This window comes from Corapipo altera, unplaced genomic scaffold, assembly GCF_003945725.1.
Source record: "Corapipo altera isolate COAL_440 unplaced genomic scaffold, ASM394572v1 61286, whole genome shotgun sequence".
NCBI classification, from domain to species: domain Eukaryota; kingdom Metazoa; phylum Chordata; class Aves; order Passeriformes; family Pipridae; genus Corapipo; species Corapipo altera.
This window is the reverse complement of record NW_020884907.1, coordinates 6,786,893-6,805,970: the sequence shown is the minus strand read 5'-3', so window position 1 is coordinate 6,805,970 and position 19,078 is coordinate 6,786,893. Positions and strand designations below refer to the sequence as shown.

At 38.3% G+C, this 19,078-nt stretch overlaps 1 protein-coding gene across 1 annotated transcript in view; it reads left to right on the top strand.

Moving 5' to 3' along the window:
- SVEP1 (sushi, von Willebrand factor type A, EGF and pentraxin domain containing 1) overlaps positions 1–19,078 on the top strand; it is a 122,597-nt gene that overhangs the window by 12,216 nt on the left and 91,303 nt on the right. Inside the window, exons 2-3 of the mRNA XM_027652578.1 lie at positions 4,309–4,564; positions 5,765–5,941. Coding sequence (XP_027508379.1) covers positions 4,309–4,564; positions 5,765–5,941 — 433 coding nt within the window. The remainder of the gene's footprint in view (positions 1–4,308; positions 4,565–5,764; positions 5,942–19,078) is intronic.

Sequence of the window (19,078 nt, the reverse complement as noted above, 5' to 3'; positions counted from 1 at the left end):
AAGGAGTCTTTGCCCTTGGATGCTTCTTGCCTCCTAACTTTATATTACAAACTCCATGTTAATGTTAAAAACACTAAATTTAGAGGTTTAGCTGTTTTTGTGACTTTACTAATGGGATTTAACTTCCCTTACAGTAGTGAATTTCTAGAGGAGGATTTTGTATGACAACTCTTTTGTTGCACAAGGCTTCATTTTTTAATTCTGAGGGGTGTTACTGGCACAAAAAATTGGGCAAGTCTGCCAGATATTTGTGCACACTAAACAGACACTGAACACAATACAGATGGTAATAACTTTTTGCTAATGTGAAAAGAATGTTTTAGTTAAGATCTGGAAGGTTTACTGAAACTGACTGATCTATCACTCCTGTAAAAGAAGTGTAGACAAGAAAATAGTTACTAAAATGGTAAAAGACTAGATATTTCTAGTGACCCCATGCATTTCTTGTCAATCATCAAGAGCACTAATTGGTTTGTTTTGTTTGTACTTACCCTTATTAATTTATAGCATTGACCAAATGGACTGTGTTCTCAATTAAACGTCATTCAGCACTGTATTTTGAGTTATGGCTTGTACTCAGTTTCATTTGACGATAAAATCAAAAGCAGATGTGGATATTCATACCAAAGAAACAGGTTCTCAGGATCCTTTTAAATTCCTAGTACGATTTAGTGGGCTTTTAAACTGTATTTATTGAAGAGCATGACGATTTATGAAGGGACTGCAAAGCCTTGTCATGAAAAAAAGTCATCTTTATGTAGATACAGTCCATGAAGTTGGCAGGGACTGGTGAAATACATGGAATGATCTCTGTGTGTGTTCATAAGTTTAGGGGTTAAGTGAACACACATTTAAAAATATATGATATTTCTGTTGGGGAAAAGAACAGCTTTCAAAACCACTTTCTGGAAAGGAAAGGAGAGAGGTTTCTCAGAATAGAGGAATGTGAGTCAGGGTTAGACGAAACAAAAATTATCTGAAATGCCACACAAATATTGGAGAGAAGAGGTAGAGTAATGTGGAGTGATACCTGGATTGTCAGCAGCTCTGGATGGTGGCCTATGTCACTGTGCTTTCACAAAAAGAAGTGAAACACTAACTGGACCACCAGACATACACAAATTATTTAAAAATAGACTTCGGTCTCCCCTCCACCCCGTGCTGAATGTTTTTTTCCTTCCCTTGTTATTTCCCTCCGCTGTTATACAGCAGGGATTCTGTGTCTAGAGTTACAGCTGCAAGACATGAGGGCCAAGCTGTTCAGTGGTTTGGTTTTGTTTTGTTTTGATTTCTAGGGGCAGTATGTAGCAATCTTGTCTGTTTGTCTGTCTGTTTCTCTATTCAGATCCCCTGATGCCTGAATATTCAAGTCTTCATGTAGCAGGAAAACAGCCTCATACTCTTTTACCTGTTAGCTCAGTTTGTGTCTGTGTGTGACAGAAGTGCTGTCCTGAAGAGGTAATTGCCCTTTGAGATGCAGAGAACAAAAAGCTGTTTGCTGCTTGCCTTGTCTGAAAGTCACGTAGCTAAGGTGTATTTTCCCCTCAGAAATGGTCATTTGGTCCTCAAAGATGGTCTTTTACTGATGCTTCCCAATTACTCAAACCCCCATCTTTTAAGAGGGCTTGGTAAGCATTTGTTCATGGGATCAGGAACTTTCTTGATCGCATGGAAAGACATGGAGAGTTTGTGTTTCAGCAGTTTCAGAGGACATTTTTCGCAGTCTAATTTTGTAAAACAGAGATCCCTGGTAATTTACTAAGCAGAATTAAATCATTTATGAGATCTCTGTTGTCCTGGCTAGACTACTGAGGCACAAGCTAGTTGGTTCATTGTTCATGCAGACATGTTTCTGTATTTAAGGAAAACATGGAAGTTTGATTACTATCTGAGTATCAGTTGCTGAAGAACTAGGGCAATGTGTAATGCCATCCACTACCTTCACCTGCAAAGTTTGTGCACCTTTGTGTTATGCACAGGGAAACAGATACTACAGAAATTGCAAAGCTACATCCTTCCAAAATTAAGCTTTGTTACCCTTTCTGTGCATGTTATGACATAATCACAAGTTAAAATTGTTTGCTGCTAGAGCAAGCTGCTTGTAGGTGGGATCTTCAGAGAATTGCACTGGCAATCTCTGTTATGTGTCTTAATCCTGTGTAAATTGTGGGTTTTCCTCAGTTACACATATTCGACAACTTGAGTGTATTTGGGGCGTACTTTTCCACCTTTATTATGTGATTTGCAGATTGAAACTTCTTTCTTCAAAGCTCAGAGATGCTGTGATTGCCAAAATCAAACAAGTATGGATGGAATGTTTTTTTCATCTTGCTTTTCAAAAAAAAGCCCTTTTCACTGAAACAGCATGAGACAAACATCCTGACTGGAGAATTTCATCCTAAATATTTAAGAAGTTGGATAGAAGTTTAAGTTGCTTATATTCTATTTTAAAATAGCACAGTTAATGCTAAATATATTAATTATATGTTAATTATAAATAGCTCTACCCTCTGTGCCTGCAATGTCCCTTGTCTTATAATCCATTTTTAAAATAAGGCATTTGTACTTTTTTTCCTATTTGTCTTCGTGTTGTCTTTTGTCTTGTCTTTCTTCTTCCTAGTTCTTTTCATTCTAGCTTTCTACTTCATTCTAGTTTTTCACTTCATTCTGGTTTTCCACTTATGACTTAAACAATATGAGGAACAATAGGTTTGATTTGTGAAGGGTATTTTTGTCCAAGAGAATTTGGTTTCACTCCCTTTGGGTTTTGCATAGAAGCAGTAACAAAATCAAGTCCAACAGCAAAACATTGCTTGGCAGTCTCTCAGACCACAGTGTAGTGGTATATGCTTTGATTTGCAGTCTGCGTACTTGTTTTTGTGTAGTATCTACCTGAAATCAGTGAACTGACAAATCAAAATCAAATGGTCCTGAAATCAAATCGTCCTGGCCTGGCTTACTGAGAAGGGATATAAAAACTCTGCGAGTTATTTAGACTCATCTAGACTGTATACTTTTGTTTGAGCTCAAAGGCAGATGATTTTACTTCATAAGTTTTACTTTAAGATTTTGTAATAAAACTACTCAACTCAGGTCACCTCCATTTTTGGAATTTGTGTTTGTTAAGGGTGGCTTAAATACATTTACCTATTCATCATACAACAACATGATTTTTGGAGTATCGTTCATAGGTCTATCAAATGTGGTCTTTTGTATTGATTGTAGCATGGTACGATCTATTATTGAAATAAACATGGTAGTAATTTGCCTGCTACCAAATTGAAGGTTGGAATCTAATTCCTTTTACAGAAGTTCACAAAGGAAGGAGAAAGTACACCTTCACAATCTCTTGCTTTAGGGTTGCAGTCAGCAACTGACCACCAGTAGGAGATTGGTAGTGGTCCCATATTTACTCAGACTCTGACAGACAGTGGCTAATCAGCATGGTAACTGCATGGTTTCTAGTCCATGGCATGTCAACGTTGCATTTTTGGAGGTACTCTGCCTGTCATCCAAAAACAAATGTACTTAGAGAGTAATTAACCGTGCAGCAGTGCACTGTCAGACTGGAGAGATGAAATGGGCAGGAATCTGTGGCGTTTGTTCTCACTCAGGCGCTACTGAGTAGTGTCACAAGTGTTTTGTGTGAAGTATTAGAAAGAATGATCCTTAATCTCTAGATGGCAGCAAGGTGGAAGGGACTACAGGCAGTTTTGATGCCATAATGGACAATCTGAAGTGATGCTAGCAAACCACTGTAAGGGAGAAAAGAACAATTCAACAGGGATGATGGGGAGTCCTGTGCTGGGGTTAAAATAACCAACAGTCCAGATGGTTGTTGAGAAAAGACTAAGAATAAATCAGAAGTGTGGTTTATAATTTAGTGGATTGAAACATAAGATTACGTTAAAATATGTTAGATCATATTTTGGGTCTTGCACTAGATTTTCAGTGTTTGGATTACCTGTTTAAGCAGAAGACTACAAAGTTGCTAAACGACTGGTCAGAATTATTGCTGTCTGATGCATAGGTGACTATCAGTCAATGTAAAAAGTGTCTCATTTCAGATGGTGTTGTGATTTCTGTGATTTTGCAGACTGACTGACTGCACTGTAAATTAGTGGTTGGCTTTGTTTAACCACAGGCTCTGCTTGTAGCTGGTTGACCTTTGTTATAGTGGGAGATCTTGCAAGGGCCTAATTTATCTGTATAATTCAAATAAAAGGAGTCACATCATGAGGGAAGTAGTGTACAGATCAACCACTGTTAACTCTTTACTGAGGTGTGCAATTTCATTTTCTCTTCCAGCAAATATTGCGGCACGCGCGTGGAAATTCCACAAAAGTGATATTTCTCATTACGGATGGATATTCCAATGGGGGAGACCCAAGGCCCATTGCAGCATCCTTGCGTGAATTTGGAGTGGAGATCTTCACCTTTGGGATATGGCAGGGGAATATCCGAGAACTGAATGATATGGCATCCCACCCAAAAGAAGATCATTGTTACCTTCTTCACAGTTTTACTGAGTTTGAAGCTCTGGCACGCAGAGCTCTTCATGAAGGTATTAATGTACTAACCTCAGAAATCTACAGAGAGCAGAGGGGTCTGAATAGAAAGATCTCCAGTAGTGTCTTGCATTTACATGTCATGTAGTGTTGATTCCCTTTTGTTTCCTCATACATTCTAGCAGAGGTGTTTGTTCCTCCATTAAAAGGATAAATTTTATTTGACTAACTGATCATAAACAAAATGTGAGCAAAATTCTCCTCATTGATGTATATATGTATTTACATTCATTCAGCTCTTCAGTTTGTCCATGAAGAACAGACTGTATTCTTAGCCCAACGTAGCTTGTGCTGGAATGGATGAACCTTACATGATTGCCCTAAAGAGGCACCTAGTATACACTTCAGGACTAGACATAACACCTTTTGTTATCTTACATAACAACAAAATTTAGTCTGCTCAGAACTGATTTAGAACTCTCTGTGTGAGAGTAAATACAATTTGGTTTTATGACCTTATACATTCAGTGAAACTGGCAAGTGCAAGCGATGGAATGAGTTTGGACTGTGGTTTTACCCTCTTTTAATCTGTTATATTCTAGAAAAAAAATTCTTCCTGAAAAATAGAGTAGGTTTAGACAAGCGAGGACACACAGTGAAACATTTGTTTGCAAGGCTTGACTGAAGCTTAGAAATGCATTTTCATGCCTCAGACTAGCCATTTGCATGTATTTGCTACAATTTTTAAAAACATGCAGCTTTTAAATAAGCAGGGCTTTACTGCCTTTCTGGTGCGTTACTGCTATCCTGTTTGTTCCAGGTAAGGTTGGTTTGGTCTATGTGAATGTGCCAGAAGAAAGACTTGAGTTTTTTTATGGTATGAACAACTGGTTACACGTGCCATGACCAAATACTCTTCTGATGCCAAATATGGCATCCACCAAAGCTGGGAAAAGCTGTCTCAACAGCTTCTCTTGGGATTGAGACTGCGTTCTGGCAGTGTTAGACTCAAATGAAGCCAAGTGAAAAAATTTGAGTGTACTATGGATTTCAGTGAGCCTTTTTCCAGAACAAGGACACCAATTTATTTTCTTTATTACATTTTGGGCATAGCAAGGCTCTACTTCACGCTGATGTCGCTACTGCTTAGAATTGGAACTTGGGGTTTTTAACAAACATTCCACTAGTGGCATAGTATGAGGCTTGTGTGAGAACTTCTGTTTGAATTTTTTGTTAATAAGTTAATACTATTTCAGACCTACCCTCTGGCAGCTATATCCAAGAAGATATATCGCATTGTTCCTATCTCTGTGAGGCAAATGAAAACTGCTGCGACATCATGGCAAGCTGTAAATGTGGTACTCACACTGGCCAGTTTGAGTGTATATGTGAAAAAGGGTACTACGGGAAAGGACTACAACATGAATGCACAGGTGAGTCTCATGTCTCAGTATTTGGGTTTCTCTGTATGCCCTGAATACATGGCTAATCCAGTTGAGAGTGAAAAGATTTGCTTGGGATTATGGATATGAACCTGGATCAGAATGCGTACAAGTCTGGAAGACAGTCTCTGACTGAAGACACAGAATAGCTCTAGCAGTTAAACTCACCTCATACCTTGTCTTCAGCAATAGCTCAAAGAGATGCACAGGAAAGAGGTAAGAATAGGGCAAATGTTCTGACAAAGTAAAACTTCCTTAAAACGCAGTACATCAGAAATTTGTTACTAGGAGTTTACCAAGTCTCAGGTAATATGTTTTGCTCATAGTACGTATTTCCTTCATGAATCTTTCTGATCACATTTTGAGCTTTCATAAACTTCCCTGTTTGCAGAGGGGCGCTATATATGTGGATCTTTGCAGGATAAATTCTTGGCAAAACTTACAGTCAAGTAAATATGCTTTAATTCCCTCATGTTGACTTTCAATTACTAAAGAGGAAGAAAGCATTTGGGTCACTAAAGAGAAACTTGTCATCACATTTTGCTGAGATTGTTTTTGTTACTACTTTTTGGAAATGTCCTTTTAGTAGTATGCATTCAAAGTCTATGGTTATAATGACAGCAGTTTACAATTATTTGCTGAAGTTGATCAATTGTATTACATTCCCTGCCAGTTAACACATTCTGATTCACTTAGTGCTTCTGGAACACCTTTCCTTTGTTCTATAGGCAGGCAGGAATTCACTGAGGTTTGAGTGCAACGTCTGTAGAGGAATGTAGTTCAGAATCGATGTCAGCACTGGCACATGGCATCAGAATCATATTTTATGTAAGTGAGTGCAGCTTCCTTGTGTGCTCAATTAACTCTTAACAAAGACTATTCCATTTTGCTTATTTTCAGTTGTAAATCTAATTTATTTTAAATCAGATTTTCATAGTATGTTTTCATTTGTCATTAAAGTCAATTTCCTCCACCTCAGGTGCCCTAGTAATCTATTGAAAAAAACAGATACAGCATTTCTGCCTCTGTCAGTAGCTTGTGTCATTAAATATTGTTCTGAGCTATTCCTAAAGATAACGGGCCATCAAAATGACTCTTTTGATGGGGTGAGCACACCTTTCAAGCGCCACCAAAAGTGGTAAAAGTCAGATGTCTTTAAATGGATGCTTTGCAGCTGCAGACAAAAGTTGCATTTTTAGTTCTTTGGCAGGTGCTTCTGAAATAGGTTTGTAGAAGGGAGTTGTCGTAGATGATTTCAGCCATCTACTGTGTATGTGAAAGTAACTGAAGTTGCATACATGTATTTTAGAGGGAATTTGAACTGAGTAACTCAAACCTATTCTTTATGTCTACTCTGTTCAGCTGCTGTATTCTTCAAGACAGACAAAAAAAAGTACAGTATGTGTTCTTTGAAGGAAAAATGGCCTATTTTGAAATCTTTTATTCTGAAAAGGATTCCAACCTTTTTTTTTTAACATTTCACAGCTGAGCATAGCTGTAGGTTTGTAAAGCTGTTGACTTGTAAAGCATAAGGAATCTTAAGAATGCATCTTAACTTCACTGCATAATGTGCAAGAGGACTTGTGGCAAGTTCACAATGACAGCACTTCAATTTTAATTGAGCTACTTTTAGCTTTTGTTTGGTTAAACATGCAGATAGTCCACTAGCCTATATTTGTTTAATATAGTAAGACTTTTTTTAAACAGTTTTCATTGAGATGGAAAATTGTTCTTCTGCTGTTATTTTTGCTATTTTTGCTATATTTATCTGTTATTTTTTGCTATTTTATTTTCTGTGAATATTTTCTGTATGCACTTGTCTTCTGCATTATACCACTCTATGGTTTTAAATATGAGGCATCAGAGGAACATGCAAAAATCGTCATAATAAAAATTCGTAACTACCAGAAATTACTCTCTAGGAAGCTTCTATAAAATAAAATAGCCACATGCTTAGTACCAAAAAGTAGAAATTGGCTTCAGTGCCCTCCTCCTGTTCTTTGTAATATTGTTGATGATGTGCCACAGGAGGAGGAACAGACTGACTGTTTTCTATTTCAAAAAGCAAACCAGACAAAAGCTTCTTGGCCCACAGTAGGAGCCTCATGTGGCCAGAGACGTCTGTGACAGTTGTGGCAGAGGAAGGGAGAGAGAGGACGAATGGAGGCAGTACTGTGATCAGTCACAAGTATTGTAAAGTACATGAACACCTCTTCTTCAATACTCTTCACTTTTTCTTCTCCTTCTTTTCCTTGATTACAAATATTGAGTTTCAAACTAGACAACCAAAGAAAAATACAGAAATCAGCAAAAATAAATTTCATGAGTTTCACTAAGATTGTGTCTTCCATTTCACCAGTAAAAAGGTGACCTGTTCAAGGCAACTGCACCTTTTATAGAAGAGTAAAACAAGTGTCCAGATCTCTATTTGTATCTTCTTCTCTGTCATAGAAGATTAGGATATATGTTTTTAACACAGTCTTTTCACAGGTTGTGGGGCTTTTTGGCAAGATTCTTCTGGTAAAGTTCTATTTTAAGATACAAGATGATGCAAATAAAGGATGATACCCACCATGTTCATCTCATCAGTTACTCCTAAACCCAGCCACAATTACTGGGGAGATTAGGAAATTGTTGTATTATAACTCATCATCATCATCATCATGGCTAGGCTTCACGAACGAAGATTTAGGAAGGCTCTATCCACGTTTGTTACAAGCACACTGGTGGCTTATGAGGCCAGTACGAGATAGACATATCCAATTGCAAAAGGCACAGCAGAAAGACTCCTTAGGTGGTATATTCAGCAAGACACGATTCTTTCTGCATTGTCTTTTCTCCTCAAGAGTGATCCTGCGTGCGTTCTCAAAAGCATCAGCAGCGTTATAGATGGTGTGTCTCCAGACCTCCCAATTTGAAGCCAGAGTAGACCAGTTATGATGATCAATATGGCCAAGGCTGAGATGTTGTTTCAGGGAGTCCTTGTATCTTCTCTTTGAGGCTCCTCTCTTGCGGCAGCCGGTGGTAAGTTCACCATAAAGCAAGATCTTAGGGAGGCAGTGGTCCTTCATCCTTGAGACACGCACTGCCCATCGCAGCTGTGTTCTCAGCAACATGGCCTCAGTATTTGTGATTGCTGCTGGTTGTTCACGGGGCAGAACTAGTAAATTAATTCCATGTAATCTAGGCTGGTATTTTGTTCTTTTGTTTATATTTGGTTCACTATTTGGCTATAATTATTGAAATGTAGAATTTCATCATAGGTATGAGTATTTAATAGGCTGCTTTGGTTTTTATTTAGGAATATGCAGCATATCACTCATCATATGCACAACCACTAGGGCAACAGTTTTTTCTTCAAAACACCACATGGTTTAGATCTGTAAAGAACCTTTCCAACAAAACCTGAAATAATATGAAGACTCTACTTTTTTTTTTTTTATAAATTTTGATTCAGAACACATTCACTGAAAAGACTTTGAACTGAGAAAATGTAGGTCCAGCAAGGCAGGGGAGATTTGCATTTTGTGGTTTCTAGTGTGGTGGACCCAATTTTCAGCAGAGCATTTCTTCCATGAGATTTTCAGGATTGTTCCTGTTAAGAATGCAAAACAAACCCTGCTGTTCATAAACTGGATAGCTTTCAAGTTAGAAAAAAAAATTGTGTTTAGTATATTATTAGCAGTTCTTTTCTTAGTCGTAGAATCATAGAATCGGACGGGTTGGAAAGAACCTGTGAGATCATCAAGTCCAACCCTTATCATACAGAAAGAACTTTACTTCCAGTGGTGATTCCAAGAGCCTAGTCAAAGAAAAGTAAACATCTCTTCTGCCATGCTGTCTCTTTCCTCCCTTCCTTTTGAGAGGAGCTTCTACCCCACTGGAGGCTGAATCACCCTTTCTCAATATTTCTTTGTGGGAGGTGTTTCTTTAGCTACCTTGTAGGATTTACTGGCTTAATGAAACTTTACCAATCATCTTGAACTTACCAGACAGTACTTAAAAATTTTCACTGAGTTTACAAGCTCCTCCAAGTCCCAAGGGATCCATACTTAACAAGACGTGTAATAACATACCTATGTTCTTCAGTAGGTGCCTAGAATGAATCTGGAGGAGAACCACCAACAGCACTTTGAGATTCCCATAGACAGGGAGTGAAAAGAAAGCAAGAAAGGGACTGTGAAAAAGTATACAAAATGTTTCCAGACATAGTAAGATTTCAGGCTAAATTTGCCTATTGAATCTGAAGGTTTGAATTAGTTCACAGAACTGCAGATTTTTAAGCTCTTGGAACTTAGTTTCTTGCTCTCTCACAAAGCAATGCTATTTAATGCTTTCAGTCATTGATTCTGCATCTTAAAACTTGGCAGAAGTTTGTTTTGATTCCTCTTTTCTCCTTTGCTTTTAATTTATAAATCAGAAAAATACTCTTCAGTTCTAACTTAGCTATCACTCCAAGAAGGCTCCTTGTGAGACCTGCAGCAATTGAAAACTGACAAATTGAAAAAGGAGCCTTTCCTTGAGGAAAAAGTTAAATGGCTACTACTGTGTTGTTTTGTGTCACATAAACCTGCAGATCTTGATAAACAAAAAGAAGAAAGCAAATAAAAATTTTAAACAGGATAAGTTAGAAAAACTTGGATTACAGCTGAGCAAGGAAGTTTGGATGTACATACTTAATGAAGCATTAATGTAATGCTTACAAAACCTGATCAGTTTGGAAAGACTTGGAGGTTAGAGTCACCTACTGTAGGGACAGAAAGGCTTTATTGGAGAGATCTTTTTCTGTGTACAACATCTGTCAGTCAATGATTCTCTCCTTTTATTGGACAGCTCTCTAATCAGGAACCAATTTCTGTAACCCTTTGGGAGATAATTTGCTATACTTTACTCTTTAATTTGTAATTTATTTGTTTTTTAAAAATTATACTCCCGAATTTAGTCTTCTTTTGTTAGGGCTTCTATTGAGTGACTTCTTGTCTGTGACAATATGCAGAGGTTCTGTTGTGAAAAAATGATGGGCTATCATGTAAAGAGGAGGGATCTAAACCAAGAGGAAGGATGCAAACTACTCATGACTAAGCAATGGTGAATCAATGTCTAATTAATACTAGTAAAAATATTCCTTACTGCCATTCTATGTATTTTTTTCCTCTTTCTTATAAATCTTGTGACTCTTTATGGGTAACAGTTTGAGGATAACATTATGATGGTTAAATACAGAAGAAATGTAAATGTGTTTTTCTAGTGAGGGTATCCTTTTGTGATTAAACTCTGCAGTAACATGATAGGTGATTGCGGGAGAAATGTAAATCGATCTGCTTTTCCACTGAGAGTGCTGGAAGACAAGTGGATGAGAAAGGTGAATATAAAAAACAAGTGCTATACACAAGGGTATGGAAATTTAGTAGGTTAATTATAGTTTTAAAAATCTTTTCAAGACTTAATAATGCAAACCCATTAATAATTACTGTTTTCACAAAGACTGAAGAAAATGGCTTTTACAAGTATTTTGTGTGTAAAATAAATACATCTAGAAGCAGGCAGACATGGTCTTCCAGATTTTTTACATTTAAATCTGCTTTCTCAAGAATTTGTTCCCTGAAGCCCAGTATTTCCTGCTTTGCTTTTGGAAATTCAGGTGGAGGTTCTCCTACTTGTTGCTGTAGGAAGCAAAGCAAAGGGAGAGGGAAAAAATTATTTGGGTGCTGCAAGATTTTTCAAAATGAAGCACACCACAGACAAGAATTCCTTTGGTTTGATAATTTAAAAGCATGTAATTTCCCACCTTTGCAATGTGCTTTATGAAGATGAGGGTGGAAGCTTCTTTTGCTGAGTCCTTCAAGCCTTATGACCTTGTACCCATAGAGTGATACCAAAATGTTCCTAAGGCATGATGTGTATGAAGTGATAACGGGTTTGTCAATTACTAAAGTGTTTTTTGTGGTAGTATAAAACCTCTATGATCTGCTCTTCTGAGAAGTCTGCGAAGAGAAACAGAAGCAAAACAAGTGGGTTTTTTCCAGGAAAGAAAACCTGATGAGGTTGGAATTTTATTTTCTTTCTTTTGGAATCTAAATACTCACAAGTCAGGTGGGACAGATCATGCAGATTTTCTTGAGGGCTTTCATTTGTTTTCTTGGAGGATTGTCGCTCTGTTTAAGATAATGTGAACTCCATAATTTCCAAGGTGGAATTTAAATCCAGATCCAGTCCATTAGTTAAAATCTTTAACAAACTCTAGAGTCAGACACTGAGCTCTGCAAACCATAATAAAAACGTCAAAGTTCTGATGTCTAACCCCAAGGGCTGTGCCTGCAAAATCCTAAAGAAGAAGCTTTTCTTAGTTAATTTGGTAAAAGTGTTTTCACATAAACAAATGGCACATGAAGCTACTGGTGGTTTTTAACCATATCCATAGCTTTGGTAAACCAGTTGAAGTGGAGCAGAATTTCCAATAGTTTTAATGAGTTCTGGTCCTTGGAACCAAGTGACTCACTTTTCTCTCTTCAGCAGACCTTGTGTATCAATTTAAATACATTTTCTGTTGCAAAAGCAAAAATGGTAAGTAACATGATAGCTAATGTGGGTAACAAAGTTTCTATGGTATATATTTTTTGTAACTCTGTATATGTCACTTGTTTCCTTTGAATTTTAAACCTAACTGTAGTGGAGAAAACACACAACAACTAAAACACCAACAAACAAACAAAAAAACCCCAACAACAACAAAAAACACCCTATCAACACAAAGGTTGTCTCTGCATTGCTGCACCATTTCTGAGGAAATTCTTTAAAAATTAAGCTGTAAGGTGAAGGTTCAATTTTGATATATGCAGACCAGAAAAGCAGAGGTGTAGTTTTACATCTGTACAAGGTCTTGAAAAACATCATATCCTTTCAAACTAGATGTCATCTGAGGCTTTAGAAAATAAATTTCTATGCCCAAACTTTTGTTCTTTTGTAATAAGTACAGAGCTCTTTGTGAAATAGATTTGTTGTGGTGTCAGAAGTGATGCACAAGTTACCCTTTTTTCCTTATCTTGAAAGTGACTTGTACCTGGTCCCCTCAGAATGTCATGAAATAAAGCCTCCAGGCAAAGTACTTATGTTCAGTTTGAGAAGAAAAATCAACCATTTGCAGGGCTTAAGAGGAGCTGAAACAGGCCTCTGATTAGAAATAGACATGACATAGAAATAGCCTCCAGCTTTCTGTGCCAATCAGGCTTAGGCTCTCTATGGAGCACCCAAGCTGTCCTTTGGCCACAATGCAAACATTACATGCAGTCATCCTAATGAAGAAGGTTCCAAGTGTAAATACAGCACCAGCTAGGTTTAGCCTTTGGTCAAATGCCTGTAAAACCTTTACTGTTAAGCCTGGGCTTTTCCCTGAGATTCTTGACAGGACAAAAAGCAGGTTTTCTTATCTTCATTCAAATTTTACATGATTTGAAAACATTTTCAGCTGTGCAGTCATGGGAGAGGTGATAGTTTACAAAGTTTATGCTGAACACACCTTCTTTAACTGCTTTAAATGTTCCTCAGCCAATTATCATTGATTTTTAAACAGTTTAAGCTCACACCGTTTTAACCCAAGGATCCAAGGAAATGGCCTGAAGTTGTGTCAGGGAAGGTTCAGGCTGGATATTAGAAAGAGGTTCTTCACGCACAGCGCGACTGAGCACTGGAACAGGCTCCCCAGGGAAGTGGTCACAGCACCAAGCCCGACAGAGTTCAAGAAGCACTTGGATGGTACTCTCAGGCACATGGTATGACTCTTGGGGATTGTCCTGTGCAGGGGTTAAGAGTTGGACTCGATGATCCTTGTGGGTCCCTTCCAACTCAGCATATTCTGTGACTCTGTGATCACAGGCCTTTGATAAGTCTTTGATTGTCTTGCAGATTTGAAAATCTGTTTCAGGATTGGGACTTGCATCATACCAGGCACTTATTGGAATAGTTGTCCATCGAATCCCTTAATGAAAATCTCTCTACTGCAACATTCCTTTTTTACCTCTGTGGATCCCTTGGTGACATCTTACCTTCTCTGTCTTGTCAGAAACACATAGCCAGGATGTTTTCATAGACATGCGTGCACATGTATTGTTCCTGAATTTGTGCTCTCTCACAAGTTAAAAGCAGGCATCTAAGCATTCTGTGAGCTTTTAAGTAGCTCTTGTCTTAGTGAAAAAAAAAATCCTTGAAAGAGTGCATTGGGGATGAAATAATACAGCAGTATGTAGCAAAGAGTGTTAATTTTTGAAGCAAGGAGAGAGGTTAAGAAACTTAGAACTTGTTTTAATTAACTGTTTTGTCCACAGTGGCTCTCTAAGGCTCCAAAGCTTCACCTGTAACTACTTATGTCATTGCCAGGATGTAACTTACTCTACAATTAACTTGTAATGTTTAGTCTTAGTACCTGTACATGTGAGATTGTGAATAGGTATCAGGATTTCTAGCTCATAAAGTTACTCCCAAAGTCATGTCAAAGTTGATTCATTTAACTATACTGGAGCATAATACTCTTAATGTGATAAAATCAGTCATCCTCTGTGTCTCTGCATTTTGATGGATTATATGCAATGTCTTTGTCACTTAGACAAATTTGACTCTTAACTCTCAGAATCAATTTTGAATTTAATGTGGAGTTTAGGAATATTTTCATTATGTTTTAAATCCTTGTCTGGACTTATGCTGTGAAATTCACTCTACCCAGGCCAGTGAGAATTTGCAGAGTGCTTTCTCTGTAAGAATGAGTTCTGTTCCTTTCAACATTTTAAACAAAATCTTCTACTTTTCTCCCAATATGAAAGAAGTATTTTGTATAAAACACAATTTGCATCATTTGTGAATGTTCAGAGATTAGTTTTGTTATTTGTCGTGGTTTCACTGAGAGGGAGAAGAAAATATAGAAGCAAAGGTGCACAAAGCTCGTTGGGTCAAAACCTGTAGTTAAATAAGAGATTTGTTAGCAGATTTTGACCTAAGCAAAGCCTTTCAAGGGTTATGTACCCAAAAGGCAATAGACCTGGTCCTTCCACTACTTCCTGTCCACTTGGCTACCACCATCATAAGAAAATAAAACACGGTAATAAGAAAGGTTGAGATGGCTTTTCTGCTACCTCTTCTGTGCAGCCCTGTCCCACTGACTTCTCTGGGCGCTCTGTGGAAAACTGTCTGGCAGGTTCCTCGGATTGCTTCACTTCAAAGAGGAACCCTCTCTGTCTTCTGCAGCTATGCTCCTCACTCCCTCCTGCTGTGCACATCCTCTGTTTCTTCAGCTGCAGGGGTCCAGAAGTACTTCAGGTTCCAGTACCGCTTGAGCAAAGGCAGTGGGCAACAAGAAGAGTATGTTGGAAAAAACACCTTGATGAATATGGGTCAAAAACCTACTAAACTTAGAGCAGAATTAGGTCATGTGAGTTGCAGATATTCTGTTATAAGCTTAATATACCTGCCAAGTACTCAACAGCCAGAATGGAACAGTTTGGTTGACTGTCTTGTAAGCAGCCTTCTTTTCTTCTATCGCTCTAAAAACTTCTCTCCCAGAAACAATACTAGTTGCATAGCAGAGTGTGGTCTGGTCTGGGAATGAGAAGGCAGCAGCACAGATCAGTTTCATCAAACAGGAAATTGGTTTCTCCTGGTTCTATTCGTGTTTTGATGAAAAGAGAATCAGGACTGTGCACATAAATGGGAACATCTTCAGGCCAAAACCCTAGGGTTTAATTTGTTACCGTGCAAAACAAAGCCAGAACAGCAACTCACTCTTCCAATATGGTTTAAGAGGTTCATTTTTTTCTCCCTAGTCTGAAATTTATTGAATAGGAAGTATTTTAGTCAGCAAGAGTGGGAAGAATTAATGGACCTTGGGGTGGGTGGGGAGTTGAGAAACATTAATTTTTCAAAGTGTGTATAACGTAGTTAAACATCTAGCCTAATTTTAGTCGTGTCATTAGATATAATTTGGACCTGACAGATTTGAAACAAAACCCAGTAAAATTAAGCACTAAATTGCAGGTTTTTAGCAGTGTAAAGCATAGAGGAATAGCAAAAATCTCCATCTGTGTGACTGATTCTACACAGAGCTGCACCCATTGTAACAATCTAAGATCTGGCTCCTTCTCCTGACCATTACAAAAATCTGCTACATTGCTTTTTTTTCCATGGCACCAAAAGAAACATTCTGAGGATAGCTAAAAAAAAAGTGGAGTTTTGCCCCAAAAAGTTCAAAGAAAGGGTGTTCCCTTGTAAATGCTAGTAAATACCCATGCAAAGTTTCCATGTCCTTGTGGCATATAGTTTGTTTCTCAAACAAAATTGCCAGATGATAAAATACAAGAACTTTTCTACACTGTGGCTACTAATGCTGCATGTCTTTTTCCACAGGCTATTGCCATTAATTCTAGCCTGTTTTTTGGTTAGAACTTTACAGACTAGTTAAGAGTATAACATTTCTATGAGTATTCTCAGTCTTCACTTCACCTCCAGTTTTTAGTTTTATGGCAGAAAACTGCTTGCTACATTCTCTCTGTATTCCCCTAAAAAAACTTCTTCGTTTGAAAGTACACGTAAGTAGTATTTAAAACTGTATCAAGATAGAGACAGGAAATACAAGTGTTCTGGTCCAGTCCAGTGTGGAGGAGCTCTAGTAATTTTAAATGCAGCAGATAACTGTTTAAATCTTCCGGATCTGTTTTACCTCTGTGACACAGCGGTACCATGAGTCTCAAGACAGCAGGTATGAAGAGGAGTTTTCTTGCAGGAGTATGAAGTGCTTCAGAAGTCGCTCAGGTAACTTGGTTCATAGGATAAGTTTTTCTAAATACAAGGAGGAGGGTGGGGGGCTCAGTAGCCTTATTCTGAGAAGTCATGGTATCAACACAGAACATAAGGAATGCTTGACAAGCTTCATGGTTATACAACAGAAGAGCTACATGTAGTGAAGGTGGTGTTTCTTTTAGACTTCTATTATTGTCTGTCTCATCGAGATATTAGTATCTGTACCTGAATATACTCCAGTCCTTTAGCCCTATTGCTCTTGTAAGCTTGGCAAAGAATATTGCATGAAATGCAAATGTTGAATTTCCCTCTTTTTACAGTCTAAGCCTTTGCCTCAACTTTGTGAGCATCAGAATATGCTGTCACTTGCAAATCTCTTCACTTGAGTTTTTATATCACTGTGAATTGTACGGGAGTAAAACATATTTCTTTTTCTTCTGTTATTTCTGAATGGAAATGCAACACCATTTTTATGGAAATGCAACACCATTTTTAAAACATGGTACTTCTGTGAGCGTTCATATTCTTCCTGATTGGCCAAAAACACTTCAAAGAACTGTCACAGTGGCAGCACAGAGATGCAGGTTAGGTCATGGCACAGGAATACACAAAGGCAAGGGCACTTGGTCTTCATTAGTGACTTGATTTCAGCAATGACAGTAGCCAGCCTGTATTCATGTGTAGCTTTTTAGGTGGACCAGTAGCCCACCTTGTGTCACAGTCCAAACCCGTGAGAACAGAAGTAAGATGATCACAAAAAATTGGACTGAGAAGGACCATAGCAGCCTCAGACACTGAGGCACCCTGTGGCAGTATCTCTTTAATGGAACAGTAGCTGAGGTTTACCTTCTTTTCTACCTTTTCACTGCTTAGCAGTGATGCTCCTTTTCAGTACTCATAAAATCATAAAACCATTTAGATCAGATAAGACCATTAAGATAATCAATTCTGACAATTAACATAGCACTGCCAAGTCCAGCACTAAACCATTTCCCTAAGTACCATGTCTACATATCTTTTAAATACCTCTGGGTTTGATGGCTCTGCCACTTGCATGGACAGCCTGTTCCTTTTGGTGAAAAAATTTTTATAATATCCAACCTAAACCTCCCCTCGTGCCGCTTCAGGCCTTTTCCTTTTGCCCTCTCACTTGCTACCTAGGAGAAGAGACTAACTGCCGCTTCGCTACAGCTTCCTTTCAGGTAAGCTGTAGAGGGTGATAAGGTTCTTTCCAAGCCTCCTTTTCTCAAGGCTAAACACCCCCAAGCTCTCTCAGATGCTCCTCATAACACTTGTGCTCCAGAGCCTTTTCCATCTTCATTATCCTTTAGACACGCTCTAGCTCCTCAGTGTCCTTCTTGTAGTGAGAGGCCCAAAGCTCATCCATGATAATGGCTCTCCTAGACTAGATGCCAGAGGAGTTTGGCCTAGATGCAGTACTAAGCTACACTGTGGCCCCAAGAATGCAGTTTGCCTGGCCCTCAATTCCAGCTGAAAAATGAGGTCTCATGCTCTGCTAGCCTCTAGGATTCTGTTGTCTTCACTCTCTTGATAGCACTTCATCTTCACCAGCATTTCTTCAGGTGCTGCCTGGGAATTTTCCACTCTGTCACAGTCAAGAAGGCAACTTTGCACCCTGAGAGCATGTGAGAAGCTCCTTATTGCTGTCTTGTTCCCTTGTTTCTTTTCAACTACCTATCCCTCCCCTGTAACAGATGGAGGTGATGGATTACAGCTGTTACTTGTCTGGTTTTTGCTTCAAGTATGAAGCACAGACAACTATAAAGGTAGTAAGTTCAAGGTCTGTGAATGCAATGCTCCCAAAAGCTGTCTGTAACATCTTAAATTTCACTCCCAATGATGTTAGAGATTGATTTATTCTCATTACTTTTAAAGTAATTTTGGGAGGCCTCCTACATTGAAATAGAAAGTGCAGTGCCTCATACATTCCTACATCAGAGAGTTTGTAATTTGTCACTTGCATCCCTCACTGGTTCACAGTCTGCAAAAGCAACTAGCCAGGAACTTGGCTCCAACTCATGAAAAACTGGGATACTTTTAGACAGAATTAATTATCTTGTGATAACTACCTAATTGGAATCAAGTGCTGTTTAGAAATAGATTTTCTAGCTAAATATATGTGGTTTAGTAATCACCTTGGGTTAAGTCTTGGGTCTATTAAGCAGTGGTTTAATAATTATTGCTGCTTACCTTTGTTTTTCCTTTTTGCTTCAGATTGCAGTTAAGAGTGTTCCCTCCTTCTTATTCTCCATCTCTGCAGATGTAGATGATCTTATTTATGACAAAAGAGCTTAGAAAAAGGGCATGCAATTAAAGGAGAGGGTA